Genomic DNA, 15,077 nt, shown 5'->3' with positions numbered 1-15,077 from the left:
TGGCGATTTACCACCCGGAAGCAGCCTCTTTTAGACCAGTGTGCTTTTCACAGAAGAAAACTTTCCTGAAGTATATCAGTCTGATCCCGCCAAGTAAGGTCAGTCCAGCCCCGAAATACCAGGCAATTCTCCTCTGAACAAGGAACATGACAACCCCAGACGATCGTTTCGGCCTCCTATGGGCCTCGTCAGTGAGGTGCAGCCACATTCCTCTAAGCACACTGGGCAAGGAGTCCACGTCTGGTTTCCCCCATCACCCATAGGGAGACTTCCCCAGGGTCATAATAATTTGCATACAATGAGAGAAGCGCTCTACCAGGAACGAACAACAGCTCAGTGGCTTGTTCTATGGCGATTTACCACCCGGAAGCAGCCTCTTTTAGACCAGTGTGCTTTTCACAGAAGAAAACTTTCCTGAAGTATATCAGTCTGATCCCGCCAAGTAAGGTCAGTCCAGCCCCGAAATACCAGGCAATTCTCCTCTGAACAAGGAACATGACAACCCCAGACGATCGTTTCGGCCTCCTTTGGGCCTCGTCAGTGAGGTGCAGCCACATTCCTCTAAGCACACTGGGCAAGGAGTCCACGTCTGGTTTCCCCCATCACCCATAGGGAGACTTCCCCAGGGTCATAATAATTTGCATACAAAGAGAGAAGTGCTCTACAAGGAACGAACAACAGCTCAGTGGCTTGTTCTATTGCGATTTACCACCCGGAAGCAGCCTCTTTTAGACCAGTGTGCTTTTCACAGAAGAAAACTTTCCTGAAGTATATCAGTCTGATCCCGCCAAGTAAGGTCAGTCCAGCCCCGAAATACCAGGCAATTCTCCTCTGAACAAGGAATATGACAACCCCAGACGATCGTTTCGGCCTCCTATGGGCCTCGTCAGTGAGGTGCAGCCACATTCCTCTAAGCACACTGGGCAAGGAGTCCACGTCTGGTTTCCCCCATCACCCATAGGGAGACTTCCCCAGGGTCATAATAATTTGCATACAAAGAGAGAAGCGCTCTACCAGGAACGAACAACAGCTCAGTGGCTTGTTCTATGGCGATTTACCACCCGGAAGCAGCCTCTTTTAGACCAGTGTGCTTTTCACAGAAGAAAACTTTCCTGAAGTATATCAGTCTGATCCCGCCAAGTAAGGTCAGTCCAGCCCCGAAATACCAGGCAATTCTCCTCTGAACAAGGAACATGACAACCCCAAACGATCGTTTCGGCCTCCTATGGGCCTCGTCAGTGAGGTGCAGCCACATTCCTCTAAGCACACTGGGCAAGGAGTCCACGTCTGGTTTCCCCCATCACCCATAGGGAGACTTCCCCAGGGTCATAAAAATTTGCATACAAAGAGAGAAGCGCTCTACCAGGAACGAACAACAGCTCAGTGGCTTGTTCTATGGCGATTTACCACCCGGAAGCAGCCTCTTTTAGACCAGTGTGTTTTTCACAGAAGAAAACTTTCCTGAAGTATATCAGTCTGATCCCGCCAAGTAAGGTCAGTCCAGCCCAAAAATACCAGGCAATTCTCCTCTGAACAAGGAACATGACAACCCCAGATGATCGTTTCGGCCTCCTATGGGCCTCGTCAGTGAGGTGCAGCCACATTCCTCTAAGCACACTGGGCAAGGAGTCCACGTCTGGTTTCCCCCATCACCCATAGGGAGACTTCCCCAGGGTCATAATAATTTGCATACAAAGAGAGAAGCGCTCTACCAGGAACGAACAACAGCTCAGTGGCTTGTTCTATGGCGATTTACCACCCGGAAGCAGCTTCTTTTAGACCAGTGTGCTTTTCACAGAAGAAAACTTTCCTGAAGTATATCAGTCTGATCCCGCCAAGTAAGGTCAGTCCAGCCCCGAAATACCAGGCAATTCTCCTCTGAACTCGCTTCTCTCTTTGTATGCAAATTATTATGACCCTGGGGAAGTCTCCCTATGGGTGATGGGGGGAACCAGACGTGTACTCCTTGCCAGTGTGCTTAGAGGAATGTGGCTGCACCTCACTGACGAGGCCCATAGGAGGCCGAAACGATCGTCTGGGGTTGTCATGTTCCTTGTTCAGAGGAGAATTGCCTGGTATTTCGGGGCTGGACTGACCTTACTTGGCGGGATCAGACTGATATACTTCAGGAAAGTTTTCTTCTGTGAAAAACACACTGGTCTAAAAGAGGCTGCTTCCGGGTGGTATATCGCCATAGAACAAGCCACTGAGCTGTTGTTCATTCCTGGTAGAGCGCTTCTCTCTTTGTATACAAATTATTATGACCCTGGGGAAGTCTCCCTGTGGGTGATGGGGGAAACCAGACGTGGACTCCTTGCCCAGTGTGCTTAGAGGAATGTGGCTGCACCTCACTGACGAGGCCCATAGGAGGCCGAAACGATCGTCTGGGGTTGTCATGTTCCTTGTTCAGAGGAGAATTGCCTGGTATTTCGGGGCTGGACTGACCTTACTTGGCGGGATCAGACTGATATACTTCAGGAAAGTTTTCTTCTGTGAAAAGCACACTGGTCTAAAAGAGGCTGCTTCCGGGTGGTAAATCGCCATAGAACAAGCCACTGAGCTGTTGTTCGTTCCTGGTAGAGCGCTTCTCTCTTTGTATGCAAATTATTATGACCCTGGGGAAGTCTCCCTATGGGTGATGGGGGAAACCAGACGTGGACTCCTTGCCCAGTGTGCTTAGAGGAATGTGGCTGCACCTCACTGACGAGGCCCATAGGAGGCCGAAACGATCGTCTGGGGTTGTCATGTTCCTTGTTCAGAGGAGAATTGCCTGGTATTTCGGGGCTGGACTGACCTTACTTGGCGGGATCAGACTGATATACTTCAGGAAAGTTTTCTTCTGTGAAAAGCACACTGGTTTAAAAGAGGCTGCTTCCGGGTGGTAAATCGCCATAGAACAAGCCACTGAGCTGTTGTTCGTTCCTGGTAGAGCGCTTCTCTCTTTGTATGCAAATTATTATGACCCTGGTGAAGTCTCCCTATGGGTGATGGGGGAAACCAGACGTGGACTCCTTGCCCAGTGTGCTTAGAGGAATGTGGCTGCACCTCACTGACGAGGCCCATAGGAGGCCGAAACGATCGTCTGGGGTTGTCATGTTCCTTGTTCAGAGGAGAATTGCCTGGTATTTCGGGGCTGGACTGACCTTACTTGGCGGGATCAGACTGATATACTTCAGGAAAGTTTTCTTCTGTGAAAAGCACACTGGTCTAAAAGAGGCTGCTTCCGGGTGGTAAATCGCCATAGAACAAGCCACTGAGCTGTTGTTCGTTCCTGGTAGAGCGCTTCTCTCTTTGTATGCAAATTATTATGACCCTGGGGAAGTCTCCCTATGGGTGATGGGGGAAACCAGACGTGGACTCCTTGCCCAGTGTGCTTAGAGGAATGTGGCTGCACCTCACTGACGAGGCCCATAGGAGGCCGAAACGATCGTCTGGGGTTGTCATGTTCCTTGTTCAGAGGAGAATTGCCTGGTATTTCGGGGCTGGACTGACCTTACTTGGCGGGATCAGACTGATATACTTCAGGAAAGTTTTCTTCTGTGAAAAGCACACTGGTCTAAAAGAGGCTGCTTCCGGGTGGTAAATCCCCATAGAACAAGCCACTGAGCTGTTGTTCGTTCCTTGTAGAGCGCTTCTCTCTTTGTATGAAAATTATTATGACCCTGGGGAAGTCTCCCTATGGGTGATGGGGGAAACCAGACGTGGACTCCTTGCCCAGTGTGCTTAGAGGAATGTGGCTGCACCTCACTGACGAGGCCCATAGGAGGCCGAAACGATCGTCTGGGGTTGTCATGTTCCTTGTTCAGAGGAGAATTGCCTGGTATTTCGGGGCTGGACTGACCTTACTTGGCGGGATCAGACTGATATACTTCAGGAAAGTTTTCTTCTGTGAAAAGCACACTGGTCTAAAAGAGGCTGCTTCCGGGTGGTAAATCGCCATAGAACAAGCCACTGAGCTGTTGTTCGTTCCTGGTAGAGCGCTTCTCTCTTTGTATGCAAATTATTATGACCCTGGGGAAGTCTCCCTATGGGTGATGGGGGAAACCAGACGTGGACTCCTTGCCCAGTGTGCTTAGAGGAATGTGGCTGCACCTCACTGACGAGGCCCATAGGAGGCTGAAACGATCGTCTGGGGTTGTCATGTTCCTTGTTCAGAGGAGAATTGCCTGGTATTTCGGGGCTGGACTGACCTTACTTGGCGGGATCAGACTGATATACTTCAGGAACGTTTTCTTCTGTGAAAAGCACACTGGTCTAAAAGAGGCTGCTTCCGGGTGGTAAATCGCCATAGATCAAGCCACTGAGCTGTTGTTCGTTCCTGGTAGAGCGCTTCTCTCTTTGTATTCAACATGATGAAGCCTGATGAAACAGCTTAGAGCTGAGAAACGCGTTGCCTTGTTTATATTATTTATATATACATGTCAGGAAAAAACTTCCTTTGGGAGGCCTCACCCTGAAACCTATTTGGTAACCCTGAGAGACTATGTTCAGAACCCAGGAATCCTGAACAGACTGGAACCAAGCCTCTTGAAAAAGGAATAAACTGCCCCCTACCAGAATATCTGGATCGGGGGTGCACATTCATGCTGATGAGGTTTCTTAGATTTAGATCTGTTCTAATTTGAACTTGGCTTCTATTCTGAATTGGAAGATCCTTGTTTTTGAGATGAGGAAGATTTCTGTTCCTTGTTCTGAAAAAGAAACAAAAAGATTAGGAGCTTTAAATTTACCCTTAGACTTATTGTCTTGAGGAAGATCTCCCTTACCTCCTGTCACAGTAGAAATTATAGAATCTAACCCAGAACCAAACAACATCTTTCTGTGAAAGGAAAATGATAACATTTTGAATTTAGAAACTGTATAAGCTGACCAGAACTTTAACCACAAAGCCCTTCTAGAAAGAACTGCTGACATACTCTTAGAATTAAAGGGATAGGAAAGTCAAAAATTAACTTACATGATTCAGATAAAGCATGTAATTTTAAGACACTTTTAAATTCACTTCCATTTTCAAATGTGCTTTGTTCTCTTGGTATCATTTGTTGAAAAAGAATACACAAATATCCTACACTAGTGGGAGCAAGCTGCTTATTGGTGCACACATTTATCTCTTTTGATTGGTTAAATAGATGTGTTAAAGCTCCCGATGTTCCTTTAGCAAAGGATAACAAGAGAATGAAGCAAATTTGATAATATAAGTAATTTGGAAATTTGATTACAATTGTATGTTCTATCTAAATAAAAAAATAAATTTTGGGGGGTTTCCTGTCCCTTTAATTTTAATTATATCAATAAATGCATCACAAATAAAAGCATTGGCAGATTTCAACAGACCCAAAAGACTAACGGCTAGATTTGGAGTTTTGTCGGTAACGACCCGAAAAACTAACGCTGGCTTTTTTCTGGCCGCACCATAAAAATAACTCTGGTATTGAGAGTCCACATAAAGGCTGCGTTAGGCTCCAAAAAAGGAGCGTAGAGCATTTTTAACGCAGCTTCAACTCTCGATACCAGAGTTGCTTACGCAAGCGGCCAGCCTCAAAAACGTGCTCGTGCACGATTCTCCCATAGAAAACAATGGGGCTGTTTGAGCTGAAAACACCTGCAAAAAAGCCGCGTTCAGCTCCTAACGCAGCCCCATTGTTTGCTATGCGGAAACACTTCCTACGTCTGCACCTAACACTCTAACATGTACCCCGAGTCTAAACACCCCTAACCTTACACTTATTAACCCCTAATCTGCCGCCCCCGCTATCGCTGACCCCTGCATATTATTATTAACCCCTAATCTGCCGCTCCGTAAACCGCCGCTACTTACATTATCCCTATGTACCCCTAATCTGCTGCCCTAACATCGCCGACCCCTATATTATATTTATTAACCCCTAATCTGCCCCCCACAACGTCGCCTCCACCTGCCTACACTTATTAACCCCTAATCTGCCGAGCGGACCTGAGCGCTACTATAATAAAGTTATTAACCCCTAATCTGCCCTCCCTAACATCGCAGACACCTAACTTCAATTATTAACCCCTAATCTGCCGATTGGAGCTCACCGCTATTCTAATAAATGTATTAACCCCTAAAGCTAAGTCTAACCCTAACACTAACACCCCCCTAAGTTAAATATAGTTTACATCTAACGAAATTAATTATCTCTTATTAAATAAATTATTCCTATTTAAAGCTAAATACTTACCTGTAAAATAAATCCTAATATAGCTACAATATAAATTATAATTATATTATAGCTATTTTAGGATTAATATTTATTTTACAGGTAACTTTGTATTTATTTTAACCAGGTACAATAGCTATTAAATAGTTAAGAACTATTTAATAGTTACCTAGTTAAAATAATTACAAAATTACCTGTAAAATAAATCCTAACCTAAGTTACAATTAAACCTAACACTATACTATCATTAAATTAATTAAATAAAATACCTACAATTACCTACAATTAAACCTAACACTACACTATCAATAAATAAATTAAATACAATTCCTACAAATAACTACAATGAAATAAACTAACTAAAGTACAAAAAATAAAAAAGAACTAAGTTACAAAAAAATAAAAAAATATTTACAAACATAAGAAAAATATTACAACAATTTTAAACTAATTACACCTACTCTAAGCCCCCTAATAAAATAACAAAGACCCCCAAAATAAAAAATGCTCTACCCTATTCTAAATTACTAAAGTTCAAAGCTCTTTTACCTTACCAGCCCTGAACAGGGCCCTTTGCGGGGCATGCCCCAAGAAGTTCAGCTCTTTTGCCTGTAAAAAAAAAACCATACAATACCCCCCCCCCCCAACATTACAACCCACCACCCACATACCCCTAATCTAACCCAAACCCCCCTTAAATAAACCTAACACTAAGCCCCTGAAGATCTTTCTACCTTATCTTCACCATACCAGGTTCACCGATCTGTCCTGAAGAGCTCCTCCGATGTCCTGATCCAAGCCCAAGTGGGGGGCTGAAGAGGTCCATGATCCGGATGAAGTCTTCATCCAAGCGGGAGCTGAAGAGGTCCATGATCCGGATGAAGTCTTCATCCAAGCGGGAGCTGAAGAGGTCCATGATCCGGATGAAGTCTTCTATCAACGGCATCTTCAATCTTCTTTCTTCGGGAGCCATCATCTTCCATCCGACGCGGAACATCCTCTTCTCCCGACGCCTACTAGCCGAATGACGGTTCCTTTAAGGGACGTCATCCAAGATGGCGTCCCTCGAATTCCGATTGGCTGATAGGATTCTATCAGCCAATCGGAATTAAGGTAGGAATATTCTGATTGGCTGATGGAATAAGCCAATCAGAATCAAGTTCAATCCGATTGGCTGATCCAATCAGCCAATCAGATTGAGCTTGCATTCTATTGGCTGTTCCGATCATTGAAGATGCCGTTGATAGAAGACTTCATCCGGATCTTGGACCTCTTCAGCTCCCGCTTGGATGAAGACTTCATCCGGATCATGGACCTCTTCAGCTCCCGCTTGGATGAAGACTTCATCTGGATCATGGACCTCTTCAGCCCCCCGCTTGGGCTTGGATCAGGACATCGGAGGAGCTCTTCAGGACGGATCGGTGAACCTGGTATGGTGAAGATAAGGTAGGAAGATCTTCAGGGGCTTAGTGTTAGGTTTATTTAAGGGGGGTTTGGGTTAGATTAGGGGTATGTGGGTGGTGGGTTGTAATGTTGGGGGGGGTATTGTATGTTTTTTTTTTTACAGGCAAAAGAGCTGAACTTCTTGGGGCATGCCCCGCAAAGGGCCCTGTTCAGGGCTGGTAAGGTAAAAGAGCTTTGAACTTTAGTAATTTAGAATAGGGTAGGGCATTTTTTATTTTGGGGGTCTTTGTTATTTTATTAGGGGGCTTAGAGTAGGTGTAATTAGTTTAAAATTGTTGTAATATTTTTCTTATGTTTGTAAATATTTTTTTATTTTTTGTAACTTAGTTCTTTTTTATTTTTTTGTACTTTAGTTAGTTTATTTCATTGTAGTTATTTGTAGGAATTGTATTTAATTTATTTATTGATAGTGTAGTGTTAGGTTTAATTGTAGGTAATTGTAGGTATTTTATTTAATTAATTTAATGATAGTATAGTGTTAGGTTTAATTGTAACTTAGGTTAGGATTTATTTTACAGGTAATTTTGTAATTATTTTAACTAGGTAACTATTAAATAGTTCTTAACTATTTAATAGCTATTGTACCTGGTTAAAATAAATACAAAGTTACCTGTAAAATAAATATTAATCCTAAAATAGCTATAATATAATTATAATTTATATTGTAGCTATATTAGGATTTATTTTACAGGTAAGTATTTAGCTTTAAATAGGAATAATTTATTTAATAAGAGATAATTAATTTCGTTAGATGTAAATTATATTTAACTTAGGGGGGTGTTAGTGTTAGGGTTAGACTTAGCTTTAGGGGTTAATACATTTATTAGAATAGCGGTGAGCTCCAGTCGGCAGATTAGGGGTTAATAATTGAAGTTAGGTGTCGGCGATGTTAGGGAGGGCAGATTAGGGTTTAATACTATTGATTATAGGGTTAGTGAGGCGGATTAGGGGTTAATAACTTTATTATAGTAGCGCTCATGTCCGCTCGGCAGATTAGGGGTTAATAAGTGTAGGTAGGTGGAGGCGACATTGTGGGGGGCAGGTTAGGGGTTAATAAATATAATACAGGGGTCGGCGGTGTTAGGGGCAGCAGATTAGGGGTACATAAGGATAACGTAGGTGGCGGTCGGCAGATTAGGGGTTACAAAAAATTATTCGAGTGTCGGCGATGTGGGGGGACCTCGGTTTAGGGGTACATAGGTAGTTTATCGGTATAAGTGTACTTTAGAGTACAGTAGTTAAGAGCTTTATAAACCGGCGTTAGCCCAGAAAGCTCTTAACTACTGACTTTTTTCCTGCGGATGGAGTTTTGTCGTTAGATGTCTAACGCTCACTTCAGACACAACTCTAAATACCGGAGTTAGAAAGATCCCATTGAAAAGATAGGATACGCAATTTACGTAAGGGGATCTGCGGTATGGAAAAGTCGCGGATGAAAAGTGAGCGTTAGACCCTATTTTGAGTGACTCCAAATACCGGAGGTAGCCTAAAACCAGCGTTAGGAGCCTCTAACGCTGGTTTTCACGGCTAACGCCAAACTCCAAATCTAGGCCTAAGAGAATCTGTACTAGCAAAATCATCATCCGAAAACTGCTCAGAAAGACTATCCATCCAAAAGAAGCTGCAGCCACACAGGCAACTCTAACTGCAGGTTTAAAAAGAAAACATTCCTATCAAAGGATTTCAATTTCCTATCCATATGATCCTTAAATGAATAACTACCTTTCAAAGGAATGGTAGTACGCCTAGCCAAGGTAGAAATAGCTCCATCTACTTTAGGAACTGTTTCCCGCAGCTCAACATTAGAGGCTAGCAAAAATAATACATTTTCTTAAACCTAGCCGAAGGATTAAAAGGGCTACCAGGCTTAGACCAATCCTTAGAAACTATCTCAGAGACAGCATTAAGTACAGGAAAAATGTCTGGAGACTTAGCAGTAGATTTAAAAATCAAATCCAAACGTTTAACAGACGTGTCCTCCAGATCAGTGTCGTATTTAGGTTTTGTGCTGCCCTAGGCACTCAAAATTCTGCTGCCCCCGTCCCCCATAATTTAGACCTTTTTTGGTCAGGGTGTAATGTGATCCCCCCCCCATGGCCTTATCAAAGTAAATGTTCCTGTCCAAGTGAGCGTGTGTGTGTGTGTGTGTGTGTAGTGCAGTGTGTGTGTATATGTGTGTATAAGAAGTGTGTATGTAGTGAGATTTAAAAAGTACTGCCCCCCCAAATCTGTCTTATAATCTTAAAAGAGCCAAAACATAAATATATACTCTAAATATTGTCCCTAGGCTATAGAGTACAATAATGTACAAAATAAATAGCCCAATAGGCTTAATTGAATGCAAGAATTATAAATAAAAAATGTACTTACCCATAGGCACCCAACTACTGGAAGATAAAGTGGACTCCAGTAGAAAGCCAAGCCAGTGCTGAAACATAACAGCAGAGGAAATGCAATAGAGTATACTGACGACCCAACAGGAGGAGGCGAAGAACAGGTCCCTGTGACACCTTTGGCAGGCTTGTGACTAAACCATAAGGTGTAATTGTGTCACTACACACTACCCTCTGTCAATCAGAAGCACTCTGAGGGGAAAATTGAGCCTCAACTCAATCTGAAAAACCCTCTCACAAAAGAACACCTGAAGCAGATTTATTCTTCACCTACCTCCAGCGGAGGCAAAAACAAGACTAGTTTCTAGTAATTCTCAGAAGTAATAGATTGCGGACTTTCACCACCTGTATGAAATAAATATCTATTTACAAATAAAAATAAAATGTTCTCATTTTCTATATGTGAAGAACATTGGAATGTAAAATATTCATAATTTCCCACTGCTTTAGCTCAGTTAGCCTAATGTGGTGTCGGGTTAGCGCGCAAGCGTTAAGTGTTAGGATACTTTTTTAATGTTCTACATTGAAGTCTTTGGTAGAAGAAGTTAACGCGGTTGCGATATCCGAATTCCTGAAGTTAGCATGCCACTTTTAATCTGGCCCATAAAGTATTTTACTTCTTGCAATATGTATGCCACTTGTACCCACAACTAGCCTGAACTCAGAATTGTGTATCTAGGCTTTTTATGTATGCTGTTGAAGGATTTTATATAGAGATTGATTTATTGCTTAAAGTGAAATGTATGCGATTAAAGTTGAAATTTTAGCTATTTTGGATAGAGGTACTTGAATTTTTCTGGGTGATACATGTTTTCTTGTGTTCACAACAGATACACAAAGCTACCATTGCATGTATTTTTACTTCCCCCCTCATCATCTGCTCTTTTTCCTGTCTCTCCTACTACTGTAGGTGGTTTGTCCATTGCAATTCCTGGAGAGTTACGTGGATACCAGCTGGCACATGGGCTTCATGGCAAGTTGCCTTGGAAACGGTTAATTGAGCCCAGCATCAAGTTGGCACAGGAAGGGTTTCCAGTAGGGTTGGGGTTGTCCCAGGGCCTGAATTCAAGCAGCAGTACCATTGAGAAGGATCCAGCTCTCTGGTAAGGCTGCATTTATTTTTTTAAGTTTTGCTCTCTTTTTACATGAGTCGGGTTAGTGCGCAAATGATAACTCTTTACTTTTAACTTGTAATACGAGCGCAACCAGACACGTGCAAAATGCTTACTTCTAGCGCAGTTAACGCTCGAAATGGATCTTAAATAATGCTCCACTTGTAATCTGGCTCTTAAGACTTGAGGAGATAACTTCTTAGGGCTGTACCTAATAACATTTTCTAGTAGGTAAGAAAAAAGGAAATCTATCAAATCTAGAAAAACCCCAACCTGTTGGGTATGAAAAGCCCTAAAATAAACCTAAAGGGAGTATAAAATCAATTATAAGTAAACAAGCAATTGACTCTCCTGTCTCAATATCTTACACCCAATCTAAAATCAACTAGTAGCATGTCACAAATAATAAGCACATATGTTTATGTATGCAAAAAAATAAGTAAAAGCCATTTGCAGCCCTTTGTGTAACTGTACTTTTTAAGTGTATTTATGTTGTGTTTAATGCAACTTTTTTCTTCCCCTACCCTTTACGTGAGCTCTAAAGTTGCTCTAACTTGATGAGCATAAATCGCAATTGCGCTCGAACACACAATTTTTTTTTCATGATTCAGATAGAGAATACATTATTTAAAAACGTTCAAATTGACTTTGTTCCTATGGTTTCCTTTGTTGAAGAGTATACCTAGGTAGGTAGCATGCACATATCTGGAGAACTATATTACAGATGTTTTGGAAGAATGATTTTGAGCTCTATTGGGCAGCAATGTTTGCACAATATATTATAAGATAGTTAAAAGCATTTTTGCAAAACTACTGCAATAAATATAGCGCTCCAGACGTGGAAAAATTCGGGGTTTGTCCCTTTGATTTTTCATCATTAGTCATATCCCTAGTATAGTCATTCTTGAAATGTTGGCTGTATTGAAAATTGATCTAAATGCCCATGGCAATCATTTGATGCATCCTGGTGTTAAGTTGTTTTTTGTATGACTATTTGTTTTACTGTAATCCTCTTGGTTATGACCTGTATATGTATCTTCTTATCCCCTTCTCCTCCCTAGTGAGGTGTTCTGTGGTGCAGATGGGAAGGTGTTACAAATGGGAGATACTGTGAAGTTGCCTAAATTGGCTCACACTTTGCAAGTCCTGGCCAATGAGGGAGCTGATGCTTTCTACACAGGTTCTCTATCCAAACAAGTGGTGAAAGACATACAGAATGCAGGTGAGCACGGAAAGGGGAGGAACAAGTGTGTAATTAGAGGTGAGCTTATTGGGATACAAAGGTTATTTTTCCCTTTTAACTACGTTCCCACCACACATTGTATTGCAGGGGGCATCATCACTGAGGAGGATCTGAGTGGATATCAGCCAGAGCGTGAACAGGAACCGCTCTCCTACCAGCTTGGAGATTACACATTGATTAGTCCTAGTGCTCCACTGAGTGGCCCTGTTCTGGGCCTTATCCTCAATATTCTAAAAGGTGAGAACTCTTAAGGAAAGATATCCAGGGTGGGTAACAGTGCAGAGGAAAGATACAGAATGCTACTAAATATCCTGATTTGGGGAGATGACATGGTGTAAATGTACACAAAAGACATAGGTCTAGATTACAAGTGGAGCTCTAACTGTTGTGTGCAAGGGATATCGAGTTTTGTGCGTGTCGAAAATAGTGCACATATTACAAGTTGAATGTAAACGCGATTGTGAGAACCCAATTGCATTTTATGCTCGTCAGCTTAACGAGACTGAAATTGCATTAAGGGTAGTGTATTAATGAAAGGTTGCACTAACAACGAGGCCTACTTATCAAGCCGTTAACTTTCTTGCATTCGACAGCACCAATACGCTCGCCTGACATTGCCTAACATCGCGGCCCGCGTACCTGAATATGCTCTCCTTATTTATTAAAAAAAGCTGTCAAAAAGTCGTGCACCAAGTACGGGGCGATGAGCAGCAGACTGTTGTTAACTAACAGTCATCGATCTCGCTGCTATTCGGCTTTTTCTCAACTTTATTTATACCCTGTCACTAAACACCGCCACTATACTAAAATGTTTAACCCCTATCCCTCCGCTCCCTGACACCGCCGCAACTAAATAAAGTTATTAACCCCTATCACTCCGCTACCGGAGCCCACCGCAACTCTAATAAACTTATTAACCCCTATTCTGCCGCTCCCCGACAATGCCGCAACTAACTAAATGTATTAACCCCTATCCCTCCGCTCCCGGAGCCCACCGCAACTAAATAAATGTATTAACCCCTAAACCCCTGGCCTCCCACATCACTACCACTTACTAAACCTATTAACCCCTAAACCGCCAGCCCCCCACATCACCATAAACTAAATTAACCTATTAACCCCTAAACCTAACAACCCGCTAACTTTACATTAAAATTATATCATCCCTATCTTATAATACATTTAAACTTACCTTTAGAATTAAATTAAACTATATTAAACTATTATTAATCTATCCTAACTGTTATACTAAAATTACATTAAACTATTAATTAATCTACCCTAACTGTTATACTAAAATAACATTAAACTACAAATTAAATTAACTATATTACATATTTAAACACCTAACCCTACTCAAATAATTTAAATCTACTATTAAAAATTACAAAGTTACAAAAGAACTAACAACTAAGTTACATAAAATAACAAACACTAAGTTACAAAAAAATAAACACTGTTACACAAAATAAAAAATAAATTATCAACTATTTAAACTAATTACACCTAATCTAAGAGCCCTATGAAAATAAAAAAGCCCCCAAATAAAAAAAAAAACCTAGCTTACAATAAACTACCAATGGCCCTTAAAAGGGCCTTTTGCGGGGCATTGCCCCAAAGAAATCAGCTCTTTTACCTGTAAATAAAAATACAACACCCCCCCCCCCAACAGTAAAACCCACCACCCACACAACCAAACCCCCCAAATAAAATCCTATCTAAAAAATCTAAGCTCCCCATTGCCCTGAAAAGGGCATTTGTATGGGCATTACCCTTAAAAGGGCATTTAGCTCTTTTTCCTTGCCCAAACCCTAATCTAAAAATAAACCCTTAAAAAAGCCTAACACTAACCACCGAAGATCCACTTACAGTTTTTGAGGATCCGACATCCATCCTCAACGAAGCGGCAGAAGTCCTCATCGAAGCCGGCAGAAGTCTTCATCCAAGCCGGCAGAAGTCTTCATACAGACGGCAGAAGTCTTCATACAGACGGCAGAAGTCTTCATACAGACGGCAGAAGTCTTCATACAGACGGCAGAAGTCTTCATCCATCCGGCGCGGACCATCCTCTTCAATCTTTGTCTTCTTCCGGATGAAGTTTCCCTTTATATGACGTCATCCAAGATGGCGTCCCTTGAATTCCGATTGGCTGATAGATTTCTATCAGCCAATTGGAATTAAGGATGAAAAAATCCTATTGGCTGTTGCAATCAGCCAATAGGATTGAGCTTTCATCCTATTGGCTGATCCAATCAGCCAATAGAATGCAAGCTCAATCCTATTGGCTGATTGGATCAGCCAATAGGATGAAAGCTCAATCCTATTGGCTGATTGCAACAGCCAATAGGATTTTTTCAACCTTAATTCTGATTGGCTGATAGAAATCTATCAGCCAATCGGAATCTAAGGGATGCCACCTTGGATTACGTCATTTAAAGGGAAACTTCATTCAGAAGAAGACGTCAATTGAAGAGGATGCTCCGTGCCAGATGTCTTGAAGATGGAGCCGCTCTGCACCGGATGGATGAAGATAGAAGATGCCGTTTGGATGAAGACTTCTGCCGGCTTGGATGAAGACTTCTGCTGGCTTTGATGAGGACTTCTGCCTCCCCGTTGAGGATGGATGTCAGGTCTTCAAAAACTGTAAGTGGATCTTCGGGGGTTAGTGTTAGGTTTTTTTAAGGGT

General features: G+C 42.2%; 1 protein-coding gene across 1 annotated transcript in view; it reads left to right on the top strand.

Moving 5' to 3' along the window:
- Positions 1-15,077, top strand: part of GGT1 (gamma-glutamyltransferase 1) — a 263,605-nt gene that overhangs the window by 240,791 nt on the left and 7,737 nt on the right. The window contains exons 5-7 of the mRNA XM_053701986.1: positions 10,947-11,139; positions 12,210-12,370; positions 12,479-12,628. Of these exons, the coding sequence (XP_053557961.1) occupies positions 10,947-11,139; positions 12,210-12,370; positions 12,479-12,628 (504 nt within the window). The remainder of the gene's footprint in view (positions 1-10,946; positions 11,140-12,209; positions 12,371-12,478; positions 12,629-15,077) is intronic.

This window comes from Bombina bombina, chromosome 2 (assembly GCF_027579735.1).
Source record: "Bombina bombina isolate aBomBom1 chromosome 2, aBomBom1.pri, whole genome shotgun sequence".
In the NCBI taxonomy this organism is placed as follows: Eukaryota; Metazoa; Chordata; class Amphibia; order Anura; family Bombinatoridae; genus Bombina; species Bombina bombina.
The sequence above is the reverse complement of the archived record's forward strand: the minus strand, read 5'-3'. Positions and strand labels throughout refer to the sequence as shown.